At 39.1% G+C, this 20271-nt stretch overlaps 3 protein-coding genes across 5 annotated transcripts in view; 1 reads left to right on the top strand and 2 right to left on the bottom strand.

Annotated features, from left to right (window-relative positions):
- Window positions 1–3446, bottom strand: part of agtpbp1 (ATP/GTP binding carboxypeptidase 1) — a 28424-nt gene extending 24978 nt beyond the window's left edge. For all 3 annotated transcript variants that reach the window (XM_085367357.1, XM_085367354.1, XM_085367355.1), the window contains exons 1-3: window positions 3328–3446; window positions 1937–1995; window positions 636–766 (exon numbers count right to left, since the gene is read on the bottom strand). In XM_085367357.1, the coding sequence (XP_085223483.1) occupies window positions 636–766; window positions 1937–1968 (163 nt within the window). In that variant the 5' untranslated portion in view covers window positions 1969–1995; window positions 3328–3446. The remainder of the gene's footprint in view (window positions 1–635; window positions 767–1936; window positions 1996–3327) is intronic.
- Window positions 3447–3680: 234 nt separating this feature from the next.
- Window positions 3681–14910, top strand: naa35 (N-alpha-acetyltransferase 35, NatC auxiliary subunit). Its single transcript, XM_085368359.1, has 23 exons — window positions 3681–3742; window positions 6070–6198; window positions 6360–6393; window positions 6700–6814; window positions 6961–7035; window positions 7359–7526; window positions 7866–7932; window positions 8353–8396; window positions 8508–8558; window positions 8916–8999; window positions 9372–9486; window positions 9873–10051; window positions 10886–10945; window positions 11134–11240; window positions 11799–11865; window positions 12306–12404; window positions 12514–12692; window positions 12800–12936; window positions 13090–13157; window positions 13241–13381; window positions 13476–13598; window positions 14243–14323; window positions 14541–14910. The coding sequence occupies exons 2-23, from the start codon at window positions 6078–6080 to the stop codon at window positions 14598–14600; spliced, it is 2175 nt and encodes a 724-aa protein (XP_085224485.1). The 5' UTR covers window positions 3681–3742; window positions 6070–6077; the 3' UTR covers window positions 14601–14910.
- A 3318-nt stretch (window positions 14911–18228) lies between these two features.
- On the bottom strand, window positions 18229–19513 carry LOC146621357 (kallikrein-2-like). The gene is made up of 5 exons (XM_085368435.1): window positions 19477–19513; window positions 19210–19372; window positions 18705–19006; window positions 18487–18626; window positions 18229–18378 (listed from the first exon to the last, which is right to left on the bottom strand). Exons 1-5 carry the CDS (start codon window positions 19511–19513, stop codon window positions 18229–18231), a joined length of 792 nt encoding a protein of 263 aa, XP_085224561.1.
- Between the last annotated feature and the right edge of the window lie 758 nt (window positions 19514–20271).

Here is a 20271-nt window from a genome sequence, read left to right as displayed (position 1 = left end):
AATTGAAAGAAATGATTGTATCAGTTATGACTGGTGCGTCTATACATACATGACCATTAAAATAAAGGTTAGGGTTGTATCCTCATTCATTTTAAACACGAGCTTTAAAACAGTTGCACAAACAACTGCCCATTAGCAAGACTTGCATCCTGGAACTAAATATACTACTTTGTGGTTGCGTCACTATTCCAACAACTAAAGATGCAGTTTACAGACATGTACTTGTCTGTACACGTTCATACATGTCCAACAGATATACTGAGGATCTTCCAGATAATTACTGGGAGTTTTAAAAAAAGTGATTCCACAGGAACCTTTGACCTCCTAATTCTAAGCATCTTATCGCGAGTCCAAGGGAACATTTGTAGCAAAAATATGGAGGTGATCAAAAACCTCTGATCAATAACGTCGAATACTTGCTTACACAATCCAAACGAATCACTTTGCAAATTGCAAGGAAATGCTGTTTTATAACTTGTTACAGTGCCTGAATATTTTGCAGCTGTTTCCACTGCCAGCAATGCAATTCAAGGCCAGGACTGCTCACTGAGATCGCACTTGGCTCAAGATAACAAAACTATACCGGAGTTCAGGAGATTACATGTATCACTGTGCATGTTTACACACATTCTTACCCTGTGTCTGTATGAGATGAAGGATCTTTGTAGTGACCTGTCTTGCTGTTTCAACATCCCTGACCATGGCCTCACCATTCATCCTTTCCAGTTGGCCCAGGAGCATCACTATCCTGGAGTTACTGGGAACCCTTGTAACAAATAAAATCTGTTTTTACTTTTAGAACAATGCATCCAACAGGATAATTCAGTCGTATGTTTAAAAAAAAAATCAACAAACAACAACAACAACAAAACAACAAAAAACACACACACAGGATGATCAACTCAATTATGGGAAAAGGCTAATGTTATTAATCACAATGTGCAGTTGGCACCGGAAAACAAATGTAAAGCATGATCTAATATGTGCAGTGACCTCATATACTCACACTGAGTCAAGTGTGTCTTTGCCCACTTTTAGAAAGCATCCAATAAAAACAGCCTTTTCCATGTTACTTTTAGCAGTGCCGGTGATTACAAACTGGCAGTCTATGACTATATGACTCTAAAATTCATTTATTAAAGCTTTTCAACAAAGCTGTCTCTTTGTGTTTCACTTCATTTCTGGAGCACTGATCCGTCCTCCTCTTATAATCTTAGCGCAGTAGCACTCAGCTGGAAACTCGAGGTTAGAGGTCCGTTGTTGGTACAGCAACGGCAAATACTGGACAGAGAATCAAGACCCTGATTCTACCCAGGGGAGCAAAAATGTCTTATATGTCCTTATAAAGACAGAGAGACAAGAAAGGAGAGAGACAGAGAAAGTGTATGCTAAATACAGAATAGCAAAAAATGTCAGGAGTGAGAGAAGAATAGAGTATAAACAGAAAAAGGAAAACACAGAACAAAAAATAGAAAGCCTAAATTAACATACTACATTAATCACTATAACGAACACAGACACACACACAAAAAAAGACTTTGGAAAGCCAAAATACACCGAAGGTTTTTCAAAGTATATTGCCTCAGCATTAAGGACAGCTGTTATTTTCAGTCTTGACATATCAAATGGCTGTTTCAAGCAAGGTCCGCTAATTATCTACCAGTCTCGGCTCTGTTGCACAAGAAGAAAAGCAGGGTCAAACCCTTCTGCGAACAGTCTTAACAAGGTAAAACAGAACAAAAGTGGAAGTGCATCATAACACTAAAGGCTCACTGAGACAGAGAGAGAGGGCACGAGAGTGTGAGTGTGAACAGATGGCAGTGACAGAGCAGCTTTCAATCAGAAACACATGCACAAACATCACAAACCCCATGCCTGTTTTTGTTCACATCTGTAATGACATTTTTATTTGCTTTCTGAATGCAAATCAACTCACCCCTTCTCTGTGGCCATTTTGGGCTTGTTCATTTTTACTACATCAACATTTCAAGTCATCTGCAAGTGAAAGAACATGTAGATTAGATATGAAGAGGAAGAGGTTTTCAACACCATTTTAGAAACAAGCATGTCAACCTTTACCCCACTGGACTCCCTCTGTTGCAGCCAGGCTTGCTACTATGCCAAACCATTTCACAGAAAAGTTAAGTGTCCCTGGCTACAGTGTACGCATGCCTCGTGAAGTCACCCCACAGACAAGAAGCTGTCAACTTAGGGGACACACTGAGCAGAGAAGCCATTAGTCTGCAAATATGTAGCTGCTCTGCAGCAGACTAAAAACCTGTCCTCTGTGTATCTGCCCCGCAGTGCATGCTGGGACCACCTGGGGGACACATTACCTCTCAACTGATTTCACACAAAACAAAAGGAGCTGTTCAACTCATCTCAGATATCCACACAAAACAGTCGCAGTCAAGGTAATGTGAGCACAAGGTTTGAAAGCACGTTAAACAAGTCAACTTAGTGCGGTATCATTAACCGAAACGGATGAGCAGGTGAATCCAAGAAGACTGGACGAGTTATTGTGCTGCACTTTCAAAACAGAAGCATTTATGGGCTGAGATAAGATGGGTCACAAACATGTGTTAGAGCGTGGTCATCACTGGTGCCTAATGCCATTTACTCCATTGTTTTTAAACACAAGGGAGTTTTGTAATAACGTTATAATGTGCTAGAAATGTCCACACTAAAACACTTCATTACTTTAGAATTTAAGGTAAATAAGTAAAAAACACCTTTACTCCTTAACGAGACTTTTGCAAAGCTTACATGCCCATCACCCGTTTTACCAAAAGGATAGAGCCTTATCTAAGAGTGACAGCACAATCTATGGTCACGCCTTTGTTACAAACGGGCTAAAGAAGAGCAAAGATGAAACTGGAGGTCAGACCATGTACACGTTTAAAATTTGCTCAAGCAGTTATGAAACCTGACATGTTATAGAGGTCAGCTTACACAAGACTGCTGTAAACAAGTCGAAATAACCCTATAGAGCTACTTCACAATCCCCGATCCAAAATCCTTTAAGAAACCAGGGTCATTGCTCTCATTGCACCAGCTCATGGGGGTTGTCATGTTAGCGGGTTATTGGTGAAAAGGCAAACAGCTAGGCAAGCCTCTGTACGGTACATGTTTACAAGATGCTAAGTCAGACAACCTAGCTGAAGCTGGTGGCAGCTGCACCTGCTGGGCTAGTCACTCATTAAGACTGGCTGTCTGCGCCAGCAGGCTAGCTAACTGAAGAATATGCTAACAAAAACAGCACACAGTAGATGTTAGCTGAAGCAGTGGTTCTTTAGAATAGCAACACAAAAGAGAAGCTGTACAAACCTGTATGAAAAAGGAGCTGTCCCGTTTAGGGTGGAGGAGTAGTTGCGAGATAAGAGGCGACAGCTACTGTGCTCCTGAGCGTTGAAACGCCCTGATGATGATGAGATGAGAACAGACACAACTAGAGGGGGCAGTTAGTGAGCACCGCGAGAGTGGTTACGTCTTTGCGCGTGGTGTAAGCGGCATTTAATGCTACGATATGAACATCGTAAATTAGCTCACTGAATCCTTAAAACTCAAAAATCGTTTTATATCATCACTGGTCTGGTTTTAAGCCATAAGCGTTCCGTTAGGCTTGGCGTTCACAGGACTACATTTCCAATCGCTGCTGCTGATGACGTCATTCATGTGCGCCAATTTTTACAGTCTTCGGTGGGATCTTTGATTAGCTACATGGTTAATACAATATAGTAAGGTACGTGCTGATTTACAGCGAAAGTATAATTTCTAAGTAACAGTCTTCGTGTTTTATATGCCTGAGTGGAATGGATTAACCTGTTAAAACATCCATAAGCAGCTTTTGTTCACAGAGAACACCCAGTGTCGGCAACATTAGCTTGTTTGCACACGGTAAAGCTAGCTAATGTGACGATTGGTGATAGCTACCTCACACCATCTCGTGTCTTTTAAAATTATGTATCTTGCCTAAGAGTTTTAGTACGCTTTTGAGGACTGTGTAAACTTAGGTGACCTTTTGACATCCATGTTATTAGTTTCAAAAAGGTATATGTTAGGAGACAAACAGTTACTACTACTTATCTCATTGATCATTTAATCGGGTAATATCGATTTCTGATAGGCTTTTTATTCAGGCATCTATACAAGTGATTACCAGTGTTGCCTCTTATATGTCCTCTAAACGTTATATATGTTACAGGTGAATGAACCAATCATTTAAAAATGGTTTCAACTCTCCCTGACCCACATCAGTTCATTAGTGTTGACGGCTGAAACTTTCCAGGGCACTCTGGAGTGCAGTTTACACCATTTTAGGCCATAACAAGCTTCTCAAGTCAGCTCACATGTTAATCTTCTGTTGTTAGCTTAGATCAGCCTCGTCAAACTTCAGTGAGTCAAGATCTAATGTAAACAAAAATGCGTGAAAGCTTTTAAGAACATACATAAATTGACACATTTCCAGTTGAAAAATAATAATGCATTGCGGTTTTAATGCTGAGAAGCAAAAAACAAGCTTTATGACTGATCAATGAATTATATTATTACGTTGGATCACATTCACTTTCTTACTGTACGTTAACTTTGAGCTGTGTTACAACTGTTACACTGCATGATGACGTTTTAAATGTTTATGTTTTTTATTATTAGGCCAAGGTACTTTACTCATACTAACCTTTCATAGCTCAGTAATAAAATTATATTTAATATACAGTATAATATACACTATCTTCAGAAGTCTTTTGAAACTGTAGATTATTCTACTCTACAAGCAATATAGAGCCAATATAGTTTTGGTCAGAAGTTTACATACATTCGTTATGGGCATGAATGTCATGGTAATTTTGGGCTTTTGATGACTTCTTTGAACTCTTCTTTTTCCACTGTGGAATGATTGTACAGTGTACATATTTAATGACTTTAAAACAATTTTTAATTTACTTCGGATTTTCTCTAATCCACACAGGAAATCTATGTAAATATCTGAGGTGGTTCAAGACTTTTATTGGAAAGAAAATATTATGTAGAATTAAATAATGATTCTTAAAGGTCACCCCTTGGAAATGTTATTTATGGTATAACACGATCTATTTTAGGTTCATTACTTTTTTCCATCTATATTAATGACATGCCCTAGGCTGTGTCTCATGAACCTGAATCCTTTACGTGGATGATTTTGCTCATGTAGTTAGTGGAAATACGTCCTGACGATCCATCCATCCGTTTGCTTCCCCTCCTTATCATGGTTGTGGGGGGCTGGAACCCATCCCAGCTACCATAGGGTAAGAGGCAGAGTACACCCTGGACAGCTCACCAGTCTGTTGCAGGGTTGTCACAGAGAGATGGACAGCCATTCACACTCACAATCACACTAAACACCAAACACCAGCTAACCTAACCCCACTAATCCTAGGGATATTGAAGTTACATTGTCTCAAGAATTAGAATTTTGTTAGCCTATGACCTGAGGAAAATATGATTTCACTTCAGCAAGGAAAACCTAATAAGATAAGAAACCTCTTAATCAAGTGTAACTCTTATGCCATTAGCTGAGCTAATTATAACAAGGACCTAGTACTAACTTTTAGCTAGAATTCATCAGGTACAAGCATGGCTATATCTCTTATTAAAATAATAAATAAATACAAAAATGAGAAAAAATGTTTTTATATAGGAAAATAAATCTTTCTTTTCAGTAAAGGAAAGTGTGGAGACATTGCAGATTTGGAGCTTTATGTGTGTGTGTTTGTTTGTTTTTTCATATCCTCCATGTGTCTTTGTGGGGTTCCTGTGGGTGCTCTGGTGTCCTCCCACAAACCGTATGTTAATTGCTGATTCTAAATTGGCATTAAGTGTAGTTGTGCAAGTAGAGTTCATGGTTGTTTGCATCTCTGTGTTAGCGCTGTGATGCCAACACAGAGACACAGAAACACAGAGGCTGCTGGCCCCCTCACTGCCTCCCTGAACTTTTAAGTTGGCTAGGCAGTTGGATGGATGACTTAGCAAAATGCTTTACATTGGCATGTAATGGTTAATTTAATGTAATGTTTATCTATGTGCCTTAAGCTGTCACCATGGTGATGAAATCAGCAGTTGATGATGATGACACTGGCTGGGGGCTGGGTATCCCAGAAAAGATGAAGAACAACGCCAACTGGGTTGATATTACACATGAATTCAAAAGCGCCTGCAAAGGTAAGGACTGTGTGTGTGTGTGTGTGTGTGTGTGTGTGTGTGTGTGTGTGTGTGTGTGTGTGTGTGTGTGTGTGTGTGTGTGTGTGTGTGTGTGTGTGTGCAGTTAAAAAAAAGGGACTGACGTGTTCCTCCTTCCTTGTTGTCATCCTTTATTCATGCAGATTTGAACCTTGGAGAGTTGCTTCATGACAAGCTGTGAGTACACCAAAGTGCTTTTTTGAGTCCCTCAAATTAGAAACGACCTTTTCATCTTACTGCTGCACAGATCCTCAATTAAAATAGTTTTCATGTCCCAAAGTCATAGTTCAAAACATTGACTGCGCGGAGTAATTATAATGAAAGCTTCTAATGTTTTTGCCACAAGTGACTTTGAATTTAATTGGGTTGATATTTGCATTCATTTTTGGATCGGTCCATAAATATTGTCAGTGCTTTTATGTTTTTATGTAGTGAACACAGAAAAATGTTACAGAGGTCAAAAATGTTTTACTTCTGCTGCAGGTTTGGCTTGTTTGAAGCCATGTCAGCTATAGAGATGATGGATCCTAAGATGGATGCGGGAATGATCGGAAACCAGGTCAACAGGAAAGTGCTCAACTTTGAGCAAGCTATTAAGGTACTGATCTCTTTTTCATGGAATGAAAACAGTATACAGACAGAGATGTAATGTAATCCTAGATGTAATTTTTCAGAGCTTAGTTTCATTTGTTTGTGTATATAAAACACATTTAACCACCTTATTTTGCTCTTTCTTTGTTCCAGGAGGGTGCCATCAAGGTCAAAGACCTCAGTCTTCCTGAACTCATCGGGATCATCGACACCTGTTTCTGCTGTTTGGTGAATTAGCTTTTGCTTATTATAAGGCAAAATTTTGAAAGTTATGTTCAAGTAATGTGCTGCTCCCTGTAATTCCTTTGTACTGCAGATTTTCTGAAATGTGACTGGATTGGAAAAGCTTAATCTATATTCTGTATTTGTAGCTGTTTTAATGTTTTTATGCCATTTTTGTCTTTAGTAGATTGTAAAATTTGAGAAACACAATAAGCTTTGGCGAGATTACTGATACAGGTCGAGCCAGCGATGACTCAAACTGCGGACTCACTGATCAAGACATATTTATGTATGCATGTTTGTGTTTTCTAATATGTGTGTATATATAGATAACATGGTTGGAGGGCCACTCACTGGCTCAGACTGTGTTTACCTGCCTCTATGTTCACAACCCTGACCTGATTGAGGAGCCAGCCCTCAAAGCTTTTGCCCTGGGCTTGCTGAAGGTGTGTGACATTTCCCGGGAAAAGGTCAACAAGGCTGCTGTGTTTGAAGAGGTGAGCAGTTTTCTGCTGTCAGTCAGTAAATGTTTGGTTACTGTGGTACTGCACGTTTCAATGTGGACATAAAGTCAGAACAGATAGCAGGTTAAAATCATGGACCAACACAAAAAAACCCAGGTGGGAAAGAAAAAGCTGTGAGTAAGTTGTGTGTAAAAATTGAGATATCTGAAAGATGGAGCTCAGTGTAGCATTTCAGGACCCAAAGAGCTTTAGTTTGATTGCAAATGTGTGTTGTTTAAATCTATTTGTTTGAAAAGTTGTTCTCGTAGTAGCCCATTTATAAAACTGTCATATGTCTGAATGGTGATTTTTATCTTATATTTCTTTATGCAGGAGGATTTCCAGGCCATGACCTATGGCTTTAAGATGGCTAATAATGTCACAGATCTGCGGGTGACAGGTATGAAGACTTCCAGTCATAACTGAGTAAGGCTCAATATCAAACTCCAACCTAAAGCATAAAAATGAAACTCTTAACAACCTAAATGATACCATTCGAGTGCACAGGATCACACGTTGAGTAAGTCAGTTTGAGGCCTAGGATTGTGTGTTTGGGACTTTTTGTGGGTAATGCCCTCAGGCAGCATCTGCAGAAATGTAGACGTGCAACAAGGTTTAAAAATCTCTGCCAAAGAACACTTGATACTTTGACAGTAGGCCCTCGTGGTTTTAGCATAAACACACATCCAAGTTTATGAAGCAGTGTGTACACATTGGGTTTGGGCTTTAGTCTGCAGCACCAACTACAGTGTAGACAGCTAAAGCAATTACAGGCAGACACTGTAATCATTCATCTCTCATGACGTATTAATCCCTTCAGGTATGCTGAAAGATGTAGAAGATGAATTACAGAGGAAAGTTAAGGTAATTATTCTTGTTGCTTTAAGTAAAGGCCATTGCCATTTCAATGAAGCACTGATAATGCAAAAGCTTTTCTGACATGCGATGTTTCTGGGTTATTTTGTGCTCCGTCAGAGTACGCGCAGTCGACAAGGTGAGCAGCGAAACCCGGAGGTTGAGCGGGAGGTAAGTGAAATCATTCACGCATTTTTGTTGAGTTTTTGCAACAGTTTTTTTTCTAGAGGCATTTTCTTTAACTCCAGGAACAAATTATCTCTGTTTAGCTGTTTCTTTGTAATTTATACCTTTTGAGTCATATCTCACTACCGGCTATATCTCTCTGTCAATAAAGAGTGTGGGACTCACATGACCTTTTAAAGACTCAGCTCTGGAATTTCCAGCTCTTTCAGTTATATAGTTATATAAAGAAAGGAAGGGAAAAAACAAGGAGACCCAAAAATGGACTTTTCTGAGCAGTCTTTAAAAAAAAAAACAGGTGTATTAATAGCTCTGCAATGTTCTCCCATGCTTTGTTTTTTTCAGCATCAACAGTGTCTGGCACTATTCAATAGAATAAAGTTCACACGCCTTCTACTGACTGCACTGATCGCTTTTACCAAGAAAGAGGTAATGCACATATCGACAAAAGCCCAGCAGCAGATAGAGACTGATTCTGTTTACTGTATGCATTACATATAAACAGAGTTTTTCTTGTGACTACACATGTAGCTGAGGTAATGAGTTACCTTATCTAACATTTTTCCTTTATTTCTGAACAAAAATATGAGTAGATGAAGCAAAATATCTTAAAAACAAAACAAAGACTAATGGAGGAAGTTTGTTTTTTAACAATCCTGATGATTTTCTTCTGAGGATGAAATTTTGATGTGTTAGAAAAACCCTGATGTTTAGATATATAACTGTGATATTTACAAACTATATATACTTTTGTTGATAAGGGGGCTTGTTAGTAAGTGTTTTGTTTTGTGTCTTTATCAGACCAGCTCAGTGAGCGAGGCCCAGAAGCTCGTGGCACAGGCAGCTGACCTGTTATCCCCCATTCATTCCAGCATTCAGCATGGCATCCAGTCACAAAATGACACCACTAAAGGAGGTAGCACGCACATTCACGTTTAATCTGTTAAGTGGAGGAGTACAAGTTAAGCCTTTTTTTGCAATTTGCAAGCCAACAGCTCAGCTACAGCTGCAAAAGATATGTTCAAAAATGGGTAATTAAAGAATTTGAGCATAAAATAATCATTCTGAGGCTCCAGTTGTCCAGTTAAGTCATCGTAATGGCAACCTAAAGTCCACACTGGATGTAACTTGTCTACACTAACAGTTTTCCTCACACAGAACTGAAAAAATCAACTTCTTTTCATTTACTTTGGTTTGGCAAGTCCTTAAAGATGATTCAGTTACATTTTTTTTTCATATGTGACCTGTGTTCATGTCTCTAATTTATGTTGTGATTAGTTTTGTTCCCTGTGATTGCTGCAGACCACCCCATCATGATGGGATTTGAGCCTTTAGTCAACCAGAGATTGCTGCCACCCACCTTTCCTCGCTACGCCAAAATCATTAAGAGGGAGGACATGGTGGCGTATTTCAGCAAGCTTATAGAGCGCATTAAGACTGTTTGTGACGTGATCAACACTACCAACCTACATGGCATACTGGTAAATACATTTCCTGAGGTTTGTCTTGATGCATTCGTTTTTTATTAAGTTTTATTATAAACAAGCTTTTCAGGACATTAGAAAGTTTCTTCTAAAAAACTAGGCTGTTTCAGTTATGCACCAGATGCCCTCCCTGAGACAACCCCAAAGGGGATTTGTGTGTCCAGTTGGAAATATGAATTGAAATTAAAGCTGCAAGCAGCACTGAGAGAGCCCGCGCACTCTGGCACCATCGAGCCATGCCCAACACCTCCTGTGCCCACTAGGTGGCGACGAAGTATCCTAGTTAACAGTATGTCACACTGGAACCACCTATTAAAATTTAATCTAGATTTGATAATGATTATAAGCTACTGCGCATTTCCTGTTCCAACTAGGCAGCGCTCAAACTATCGCTGACAAATGGTATATCAATCTGTTCAGAGCCAAACTATCATCATGCCTGTCAAGTCTGGTAGAGTTTGTTCAATCCGTTTTTGAGTTACAGCAGTTTCGTGGCGAATGATCAAAATGTGGCATGTCGCCACGACATCACCCCTTCCTGTTGGGTTTGGGGTGATGGGCCCCTGGACATTTTTGTCCGTCTTTGTATGTTACACGTGTGTACCAAGTTTCATGTCTACAGCTGTTCCAAACCAATAAAATATCTTATTTTTCACCGTTTGCCAAATTTCATGAATTTATGACTATGTTAAGACTTTCAAAAAGGCAATTCATTGGACAAAATAATAATAACAAACAGCCTTCGCACGTTTCGTGCTCGGGCTCTAATTATAAAGTTTCTCCTATGATAACTTAAGGATTGTGTTTTGTTGTTGCTGATGTTTTTACCAGGACTTCTTCTGTGAATTCAGTGAGCAGTCTCCCTGTGTGCTCTCCAGATCTCTTCTTCAGGTAGATGAGTACTTGCTTTCCTAAATCTTTCAAATGTACCTGTGGTTTTATTTTGGTGATCCGTGTAGATACGACCTATGCAAATATGAAAAATACTTGGATAGATATAAATACTCCATAGATACTATGGAGTATTTAATAAAAAAGTAAAATGAAACTACATTTCATTTTTTTTCCCATCAATCCAGACTACATTCCTGATAGATAATAAAAAAGTGTTTGGCACCCACCTGATGCAAGACATGATTAAAGATGCTCTGAGGTACTTTGTCAGCCCACCAGTCCTCTCATACAAGTAAGTTGTGTTTATTTTAAATACTAAATGAGATTAGTCGGTCTGTTGTTTTGTCACTAGCTTAGCTGTGATTTGAGGTTTACAATATGCTTTTACCTGTATTGATTACTTTAACCTTTCTACTGTCAGAGGATAGTTGGTGCAACAGAAAAATATCAGGATATATATGACACAATAATGATATTACTGTAGGCTGAAATGAAACACAGTGAGAAATGAGATATGATCGGATTTAAAACACTTAATAACAATATCCTTTATAAACTAGTCAAATATCGTAACCACGTATTTAACATCTGATCATCAGTGGAAACATTGAACACACTGATATTGTATAATAAATGATAACAAGTGATTAGATATCAACAGTGATCATTTTAAAACCCCTTGGCCTGCAGTTAAGCTACTGGATACACTTACTCTGAACGCACTGCAGTGTGTGAGTTCTGGTTGTAAACCTCAAATAGACAATTCAGAAGCTAAGCTACAGAACAAATGTCCCTTTGTTTGGCTCAGATTGACCTTGTCACATGTGTTGATGTGCCTCTGTCTGTCCAGGTGTTGTCTCTTCAACAATCACCAAGCGAAGGACTACATTGACTCTTTTGTTACACACTGCTCCAGGGTATGTTATTGCTGTGGCTCAAAGTCTCTATATCTAAGTCATCGTTTATTATATTTGACTCCCAGTAGCTGACTTAGAGGTAAATCGTATGAAAGTAGACATAGACTTATGTGTAATAAAATATAAACATCACAAACGTTCATCCCTATAATGGATTATGTTTATGACTGTTGCATGTATTCATTTTCTCTTGCCACTCACCCCCAACCTGCTGCAGGAGATAGCTGCCCTCTCCCTGAGCATGGTTCTGCTGGAGGTTTCTTCCTGTTAAAAGGGAGTTTTTCCTTCCCACTGTTGCCAAGTGGTTGCTCATAACGAGTCGTCTGATTGTTAGGGTTTCTTTCTAATATTATCGAGTCTTTACAATATGAAGGGCTTTGAGCTGACTGTTTTTGACTGAACTGGCGTAATATGAACTGAACTGAGTGTTTTCCCCATAGCCTTTCTGCAGCCTCATCCAGATCCACGGACACAACCGTGCTCGACAGAGAGACAAGCTGGGACACATTCTTGAAGAGTTTGCCACACTGCAAGATGAAGTGAGCTGCAGCTACGTTCATCCAAATTAGCTGTCTTTGCAGTTCGTGCTACAGGCAGTTTCTCTAAATTCATCAAGCAACCTCAGAACTCTTTCTTTGTGCTGTACAGGCTGAGAAGGTGGATGCAGCTCTGCATAGCTTACTGATGAAACTGGAGCCTCAACGACAGCATCTAGCCTGTCTTGGGACCTGGATCCTCTATCATAACCTGAGGATCATGATTCAGTACCTGCTGAGTGGCTTTGAGCTGGAGCTTTACAGCATGCATGAATACTATTACATTTACTGGTAAGATTGCATGCCTCTGTGAATTACTGGTAGAAGCTGAACTCTCTCTCCCACATAACCTGGGTGCAGGTTTGCTGTAAATGAGCATGTGTTTGTTTTGGTTGTAGGTACCTGTCAGAGTTCCTTTATGCATGGCTGATGTCCACTCTAAGCAGAGCTGACTCCTCTCAGATGGCAGAAGAGCGGATTCTAGAGGAGCAGCTGAAAGGGCGCAGCAGCAAAAAGACCAAGAAGAAGAAGAAAGGTACATTTTGTTGTGTTGCTTTTATGTGAAGCGGATAACCACAACATACAAACTGAAGTCTGATCAGAAATGACCACTTCATTGTAGAAGTGGCATCATCCTGTCGATATTTCTTCAAAGAGCACTGAAGTTATTGTTTCTGATTTTCTTCAGTTCGCCCTCTCAGCAAGGAGATTACCATGAGTCAAGCATACCAGAACATGTGTGCTGGCATGTACAAGGTAGGCATAAAAATAATGGCCTTTATTAGGCCACTTTTGGCACAACAAAGTGTAACATGCCCCTTCCCGGCCTTTCTCTTCAGACGATGGTAGCTCTGGATATGGATGGGAAGGTGCGTAAGCCTCAGTTTGAACTGGACAGCGAGCAGGTTCGCTATGAGCATCGCTTCGCCCCCTTCAACAGTGTGGTCACCCCTCCACCTGTGCACTACATCCAGTTCAAGGTACTGTGTCTTTTCATGGGCCTAATTCATCTTTTCTTTTTTAAAATATTCCACTTTCTTTTTAAAATGTTTCTCCTCTTCTTGCCTATTTCAGGAGATGTCTGATCTGAAGAAATACAATCCTCCACCAGGCTCTGCAGACCTCTATCTGGCAGCTAGCAAACACTTTCAGCAGGCGAAGCTCATCCTTGAAAATGTGCCCAGTCCCGATCCGGAGGTCAGAAAGTCAAAATACTGTGAAATAAATACAGCGGTTTATGTTCATTAGCATTTGTTTAGTTAGGAAGTAAAACTCTTGAGATTAAGACTCTCTTTTACAAGAGAGTGCTGAGCCCAGATGTGTAGCACTAATCTTGCATTCGAGCCAAACCTTATTTGGATGCATGCATGAAGCCCTACGTTTAGCTATTACTAGCTAGATAGATGCCCATATGAACAAATGAGTAAATTGATAAAATACTGCTCTGTCAATCAACAAAACTGAAACACAAGCTTCCTAGATGGATTTTATCACCCAGTAAGCCATAATTTTAGTCACATAATTCATCACAGATGCTCCAAAAGGCACCAGCAGCACACACACAGTGCAGAAGGCCAGTTTATAGATTCAAAGTAGTGACGGTGAGGCCTTAAAGATACTGATCTGCTCCAGCTGCCTGTGTCCGAACATCGACACGTTAGCATCATTAGCTCCAGTGACTGTCCCTTGGATTGAACACACTGCTCTATAATGTGGCTGCGATGCATAAAAGCAATGGTGTATGTAATTATCTTGGGGTGGTTTTCAATTTTATACAATGATATCTTATCTGCACTTTTTCTTGTCTTGTTCTATAACCACTCATTACTCTTTGATAACAGGTGAACCGTATACTGAAGGTGGCCAAACCTAATATTGTAGTTATGAAACTACTGGCTGGAGGTCATAAGAAGGAAACCAAGGTAACACATTACTCACATTACTTGTATTATTGTTTGTGTTTGTGTCTGCATTTACAGTTAATACAACGTAGATCTTTTAAGCTACAAACCAAAAGAATCAAACAAATGCATTTGATAATTTAAATAGGAGTAGTTGATTTTTTAAAAAGTACTAACTGTGTACATATTGGTTGCATTGTGCTTCTCTTAATGCAGCTATACATTTCTTTATCCTCAGGTGCTCCCAGAGTTTGACTTCTCAGCTCATAAGTACTTCCCCATAGTGAAGATTATTTGATCCCGCCCCGAGCCACAGGGTGACAGCGTTCCTCACCTGAACGGGTGTGCAGCGGCCCTAACCCAGACCTCGTCCAACAGTTTGTGTGACACATTTAACTGTAACGCCATGCACAGGAGTGTCTGCACTTGACTCTTTTCTCACCTTTCTGAGAGATGAAACCAGAGAACTCACCACTGGACCTCAATGAGTGACAGTATGCACATTTGTATTTCTGTGTGTGTGTTACAGAAGAGCCGATGTGCTTTTGTGCAAAGACCTGGCAGATGGATGCTGCCTGAAGAACAAGTCTTGCAAATGCTTATAAAGAGTGCTGTAATGATAATAGGTTCATATCATTAAATCATATGAAACTTTTTTGTATGTGTCTGCATGTTTATCTGAGGAACAGCGTTGAATCTATAAATGATGTCTTGTTAGAGCTTATTGTCCCTGACTTTATGTGATTACTGGACTAAGTCAGATCGAAAACTTGACAATACAATGTGCAGTCTCTGTAAAACAGGTGTGAAGCATAAGGCCCAAGATCTGACAATCTGGAAGAAAAAAATAATTGGGGTGTTTTAGCTGTATTTTCATAGGTTTTGCAGTTTTGGGAAGGATCCTCCCCACAGCCATGCATACTGCACCAACGTAAATAACAATTTAATAAACAATTTAATGACAGAAAGTTGCTGGGTTTTTTACTCTCTACTATTTAATTTATGTTTTGGGTTTTTTTTCGAATAGAATAGTTTTATTTTGAGGATGTCAAGATAACTAAAATAAGAGAAAAAAGAACAGACAAAAGTATAGACATCAAGTTGTCACAGTATCTCTACACAATGTTTATGCTCGAAAAGGAGTAGGATGAAGTTTACACTGACTTGTTCCTACTCCCTTATTTCAGATTCCATAACTTGTAAATCAGTGTTCAGAGTTCAACATATAATCCCAAAATATGAATGTTTATCTATGAACATGTCTACACTCATACAATATACACACAAAACAACTGAAGCTCAATTCAGTTCAATTTTATTTATCCAGCGCCAAATCACAACAACAGTCGCCTCAAGGCGCTCTATATTGTAAGGTAGACCCTACAATAATATATACAGAGAAAAAACCCAACAATCATATGACTCCCTATGAGCAACCACTTTGGCAACAGTGGGAAGGAAAAACTCCCTTTTAACAGGAAGAAACCTCCAGCAGAACCAGGCTCAGGGAGAGGCGGGGCCATCTGCTGCAACCGGTTGGGGTGAGAGAAGGAAGACAGGATAGAAGACATGCTGTGGAAAAGACTCACAAACCAAGAGATCAAACTACATTTTTACATTGGCTAAACACCCTGCGATGAACATTCCACTAAATCTCCCCTTTAAATTTGCTTTACAGTGTTTTCACAGAAAACAAAAGACATTCTGTCAGTTAATTTTTTTTTCATTTTTCTATTTTCAGAACAATCTGGGCAATGAGATACCAGAGCTTTCCGTCATTTTAAACATATATTTCTTACAATTGAGAAAATTTAATTTTCTCAAGCTTAAATATTTTGAAGATCTATCCCTCTGTTTGAAAAGTAATGGTACTCCTATTTTACAGGCCAGGAACCATCAAGGCCTACCCCTTTTATTTAACACGAGAACACCACAGCCATCATCACACATCACAAGAAGACAAAAATATATTAATACAGTGCTGCAACAAAGTATTTACCTGCTTCACGATTGATTGATTTTTATTTTTATTTTTATTTTTTTGCACATTTGTCATACTCATATGTTTTAGATCATCAAAGAAATTTCAGGACAAGACAAAGATTGCCTGAGTAAAGCAATCAAGCATTTGGTTTAACTGACTATGAGTCTTTCTCGTCTCTGGGGGAGAGGGAGGAATTGTGGCCCGCTCTTCTTTGGAAAATTGCCTCAGCCACACTGGAGGGTTTTCAACCATGAGCGGCCCTTTTAAAATCATGCCAAAACATCTAAATCTGATTTAACTCCGGACTTTGATTAGGCCACTCTGAAACCTTCCTTTTATTTATTTTTTAAGCCATTCAGAGGTGGACTTGCTGCGTAACCTAAGAGTGCTTGAGCTTCAAGTGACAAACTGATGGCCGGACATTCTCCTTCAGGATTTTCTAGTAGAGATCAACATTCATGGTGCCATCAATCACAGCAGGTCATCCTGAAGCAGCAAAGCAGACCCAGACTATCACACTACCACCACCGCGTTTGACTGTTAATATGATCTCAGTTTTATGCAGTGCCAGTTTTACACTAACTAACAGGGCTCAAACCTTCCAAAAAGTTCAGCTTTCTTCGTCAGTCCGCAGAATAGTTTCCCAAAAGTCTCAGGGATCATCGTGATGTTTTTTTAGCAGATGTGAGACGAACCTTTGTGGGGTTCACCTTGAACTGTAAATTTTTAAGCAGCATGGACTTTCAGTCTGTCTGTAATTTAATTATTTTTTGGAAAATAAATAAAAAATGATCATTGTACCGTCTCAGTAAATTGAGGAAGCTTGTTGACAGATGATTTCCTCTCAAGCTTTGTAATCAGTATCCAGGGTGAGCTGACTGCATATCCAGTCCTTGAAAAAATAAAACATGTCTCAAAGACAGATGGCCACTAAGTGGCACTGGCTTCCAGAACGTTGTAGAATTGATTTTAAGATGTTATTGCTTGTGTTTAAGTCTCTGAATGGATTAGCTCCGTCATACCTCTCTGACCTTTTAACTAAAAATACTCCAAATAAAACCCTCAGGTCAGCTGATGTTGCTTCTAGGCTAAAAAACAGAGGAGACCGGGCCTTTGTGATTGTTGGGCCAAACTTTGGAACAGTCTGCCCCTTCATATTAGGATCTCTCCGACACTCGACATTTTTAAAACACATCTGAAAACACATTTTTACTTTTTAGCTTTTAATTGCGACTGAGTTCGTGTTTTATTCTCTGTCTGTGTTTGTTCTACTTTTTACGTTTTTTACTGTGTACAGCACTTTGGTCAACCTGTGTTTTTAAATGTGCTTATAAATAAATTGATTGAATTTAAATTGATAAATCTTATTCAAACGGAGAATCAGGCTTTATTGTAATGTTCGGTTTTGTGCAGAAATATTTTTATTGTGTTACACTTCAGGTACTTTATATTCTAAAATGAGAAAGTGTATTTTTAATAGAAACTACAGTTAAACCCAAATTCTACAGCATAGTCTCAATCATCTTGTATGTTGGGGGTATTCTGGCACATACTATAATCTGGAGTTGTGCTCATTTAACATAAATGAAGGAGATGATTTATTCTGCCGGCACTCAATCAACCGTGGGTCAGCCTGACATTACAGAACGTCTCATATGAAGTAAAAGGGTGCATGAAATTTGAAAGTGATCACATTTTTATGGAAAACAAACATCTGATATTCAAATGCCTCAAACAGACATCAGATAAGACATGAACTTCAGGTAACCACATCATTTTTATTCATAGATGAAAACAGTGCCAAGCTGTTTATATTGCAACCATACTTGGCTTCAGCTTCTCAGGTCTCTGATCTTTTCCAGTTTATTTTAAACTCTCAGAATAAATTAGGAAAAATGAGAAATGACATTTTTAAGGGAAACGTATTTCCTCTGTGGTTTACTCATGGATTGTTCAGCATGGTGTCAGCAATCCACTGTCTGTAGCGACAAATATTCAGCATTACAATAGGATTTGCACACTTATCAACAGGGTTACTGACAATTATTCCATGTAAAATGCTGTTGTACTCCACAGCTGTACCAGCATCACCCTGGAAGACATTCAGACAGAGTTCAGAGGTTAGATCGTTTTAAATGTCAGTGTTTAAAGTTTAATATTAAAACCAACTCGGGGTTAATATATCAAACAGTTTGCTTACAAAACAGGACTCCACGCCAGGTTTATGAGCACACATGGTGGTAGACTCATCACTAAAGTATTTACTATCAGGTTTATCATTCTCTCCACACTGAACTATCTCAGTCATAGCGCACTTTAAATTCTTGGGGTTGCTGGTCTCTGAGGAAATAAGATAAAGCATTATTAAACTTATTTCTATTTCCAAAAACTGGATCTAGTGTCTGAGGGTTTCCTTACTTTTCACATCAGCTGTCTTGAAACCCCATCCTCCAATCTGAACAGGATCATTCATATTTGGTTTTTGACACCCTTCAGCAGGAGGAAGCCTGATAGTGGGAAGTTTAGGATTCACATCCTCATTCAGTTTTATCAGCATAATATCATGGGGTTGATCACCGTCTTTGAAGGTAAACTGTTGTTTAGGATCAATGTTCTGCTCAAGATTTTTGGGGGATCCTTTAAAAAGCTTCTTAAAAAAACCTGTAATTTTTTTCAATAATGGTACTTGGTTGTTTAAGCCAATCTTCACTTTGACCAACCTGCAAAAAAAAAGAAATTGCTTTGTTTATTTCAGTACATAATATAATAACAACAATATTACTGAACAGCTTAAAAATTTAGTCACTCTGTTTTATCTTTGATTTTCACTTCACCTTCACTTCGTGCTCCTGATGACACACTAGCTTTAAACACCATTCCCTCTCATTGGTGAAGTGACTCAACAAAAGCTGCAGTTTCTTACCGTTCGGCACAATGAGAAGCCGTGATGACCCAGCGGGTGTTAATCAGAGCGCCTCCGCAGGTCATGCCCCCCTGAACAGAGTCTATCTGGACATGATACTGCCTGTCCTCATTACAGGATACTCCCCCAACAATCCTCTTCTCAATGTCTCCTGATGCACAACCTGACACGAGGAGGGAGAGAAGGGTGAAAAGTGCACTCGTGCTAAATAATTTCTTCCTTTTAAAAACGTGAACGTAGACAAGAATATGAAGGAAAACAACTCACCAGCGAGCACAAAAACAAAGACAAAGGAAAGCATCATCCTGGTCCCTCTGGATGTGGATCACTTCAGGTGACCAAAAGTCTGATCCTGTGTCTTTTTTATAGCATGAACCAAGTGGTGTGAGATGCCTAATATGGCAGTCAAATGTACCGTTAGGGTGGGACATGCAGAGGATTGGAGAAATGGGAAGGAGTGTATTTAAAATACTGAACAGGTTTTTGCATACCAGCTGCACCTCTGACATCCTGAACTAGAAGAACCAGTTTGGAGCCCCTTTTTACCTCAAACTAAACTTGTGGGATTCGTTTCATTTTTTAAAGAATTTTTCAAACTTTTAAGACAGGCCTTTTTAAATTTATATCACCTTAAACTCTGCACTTCAAAATAAAATAGTTTAGCAGCCTTGTGCTTTTTCCATGTAACTTAGAGTATATTTATTGCAATATATGATGAATGATGATTTGATTTGGGCTTAAATTAAAAGTTAGTTCTTTATATCACATTGGGTGGAGAAACTTAGTTTCCCACTGTCTCCCTGGAAAATCCTGCTAGAGATCTGGGTCAATTAAACACTATCCACTTATATAAAAATAAAACACTTAGAATTATGGTATATATGACAACATGCTACTGAAGTCATCCTCCAAATGTAATTATTTGTTAATTAATTTTTTAATGCTGTACTGTCTGGCAGCTTTTACAGTCAAAATTCTGATCTGAATAGTGTTGAGCCAAACACACTCGGGTTTTCCAACATGAGCTCTATAAATGTTCTATAGACTGCTTTTGCTCATGTA

This window comes from Diplotaxodon limnothrissa, linkage group LG12, assembly GCF_057381915.1.
Source record: "Diplotaxodon limnothrissa isolate DT_005_m linkage group LG12, D_limnothrissa_male_GT1.1, whole genome shotgun sequence".
Lineage (NCBI taxonomy): Eukaryota > Metazoa > Chordata > Actinopteri > Cichliformes > Cichlidae > Diplotaxodon > Diplotaxodon limnothrissa.
This window is presented reverse-complemented; position numbering and strand designations above follow the sequence as displayed.

Bases quoted from the DNA above. Each gene is read 5' to 3' on its own strand.
- naa35 (XM_085368359.1), top strand. From the start codon at position 6,078: ATGGTGATGAAATCAGCAGTTGATGATGATGACACTGGCTGGGGGCTG. The intron at 11,241-11,798 runs GTAAGTTGTGTT...CTGTCTGTCCAG, and splicing joins CCACCAGTCCTCTCATACAA to GTGTTGTCTCTTCAACAATC. The intron at 11,866-12,305 runs GTATGTTATTGC...TTTTCCCCATAG, and splicing joins TTGTTACACACTGCTCCAGG to CCTTTCTGCAGCCTCATCCA.
- LOC146621357 (XM_085368435.1), bottom strand. From the start codon at position 19,513: ATGATGCTTTCCTTTGTCTTTGTTTTTGTGCTCGCTG. The intron at 18,627-18,704 runs GTAAGGAAACCC...TTATTTCCTCAG, and splicing joins CAAGACAGCTGATGTGAAAA to AGACCAGCAACCCCAAGAAT. The intron at 18,379-18,486 runs GTAAGCAAACTG...AATGTCTTCCAG, and splicing joins CTGGCGTGGAGTCCTGTTTT to GGTGATGCTGGTACAGCTGT.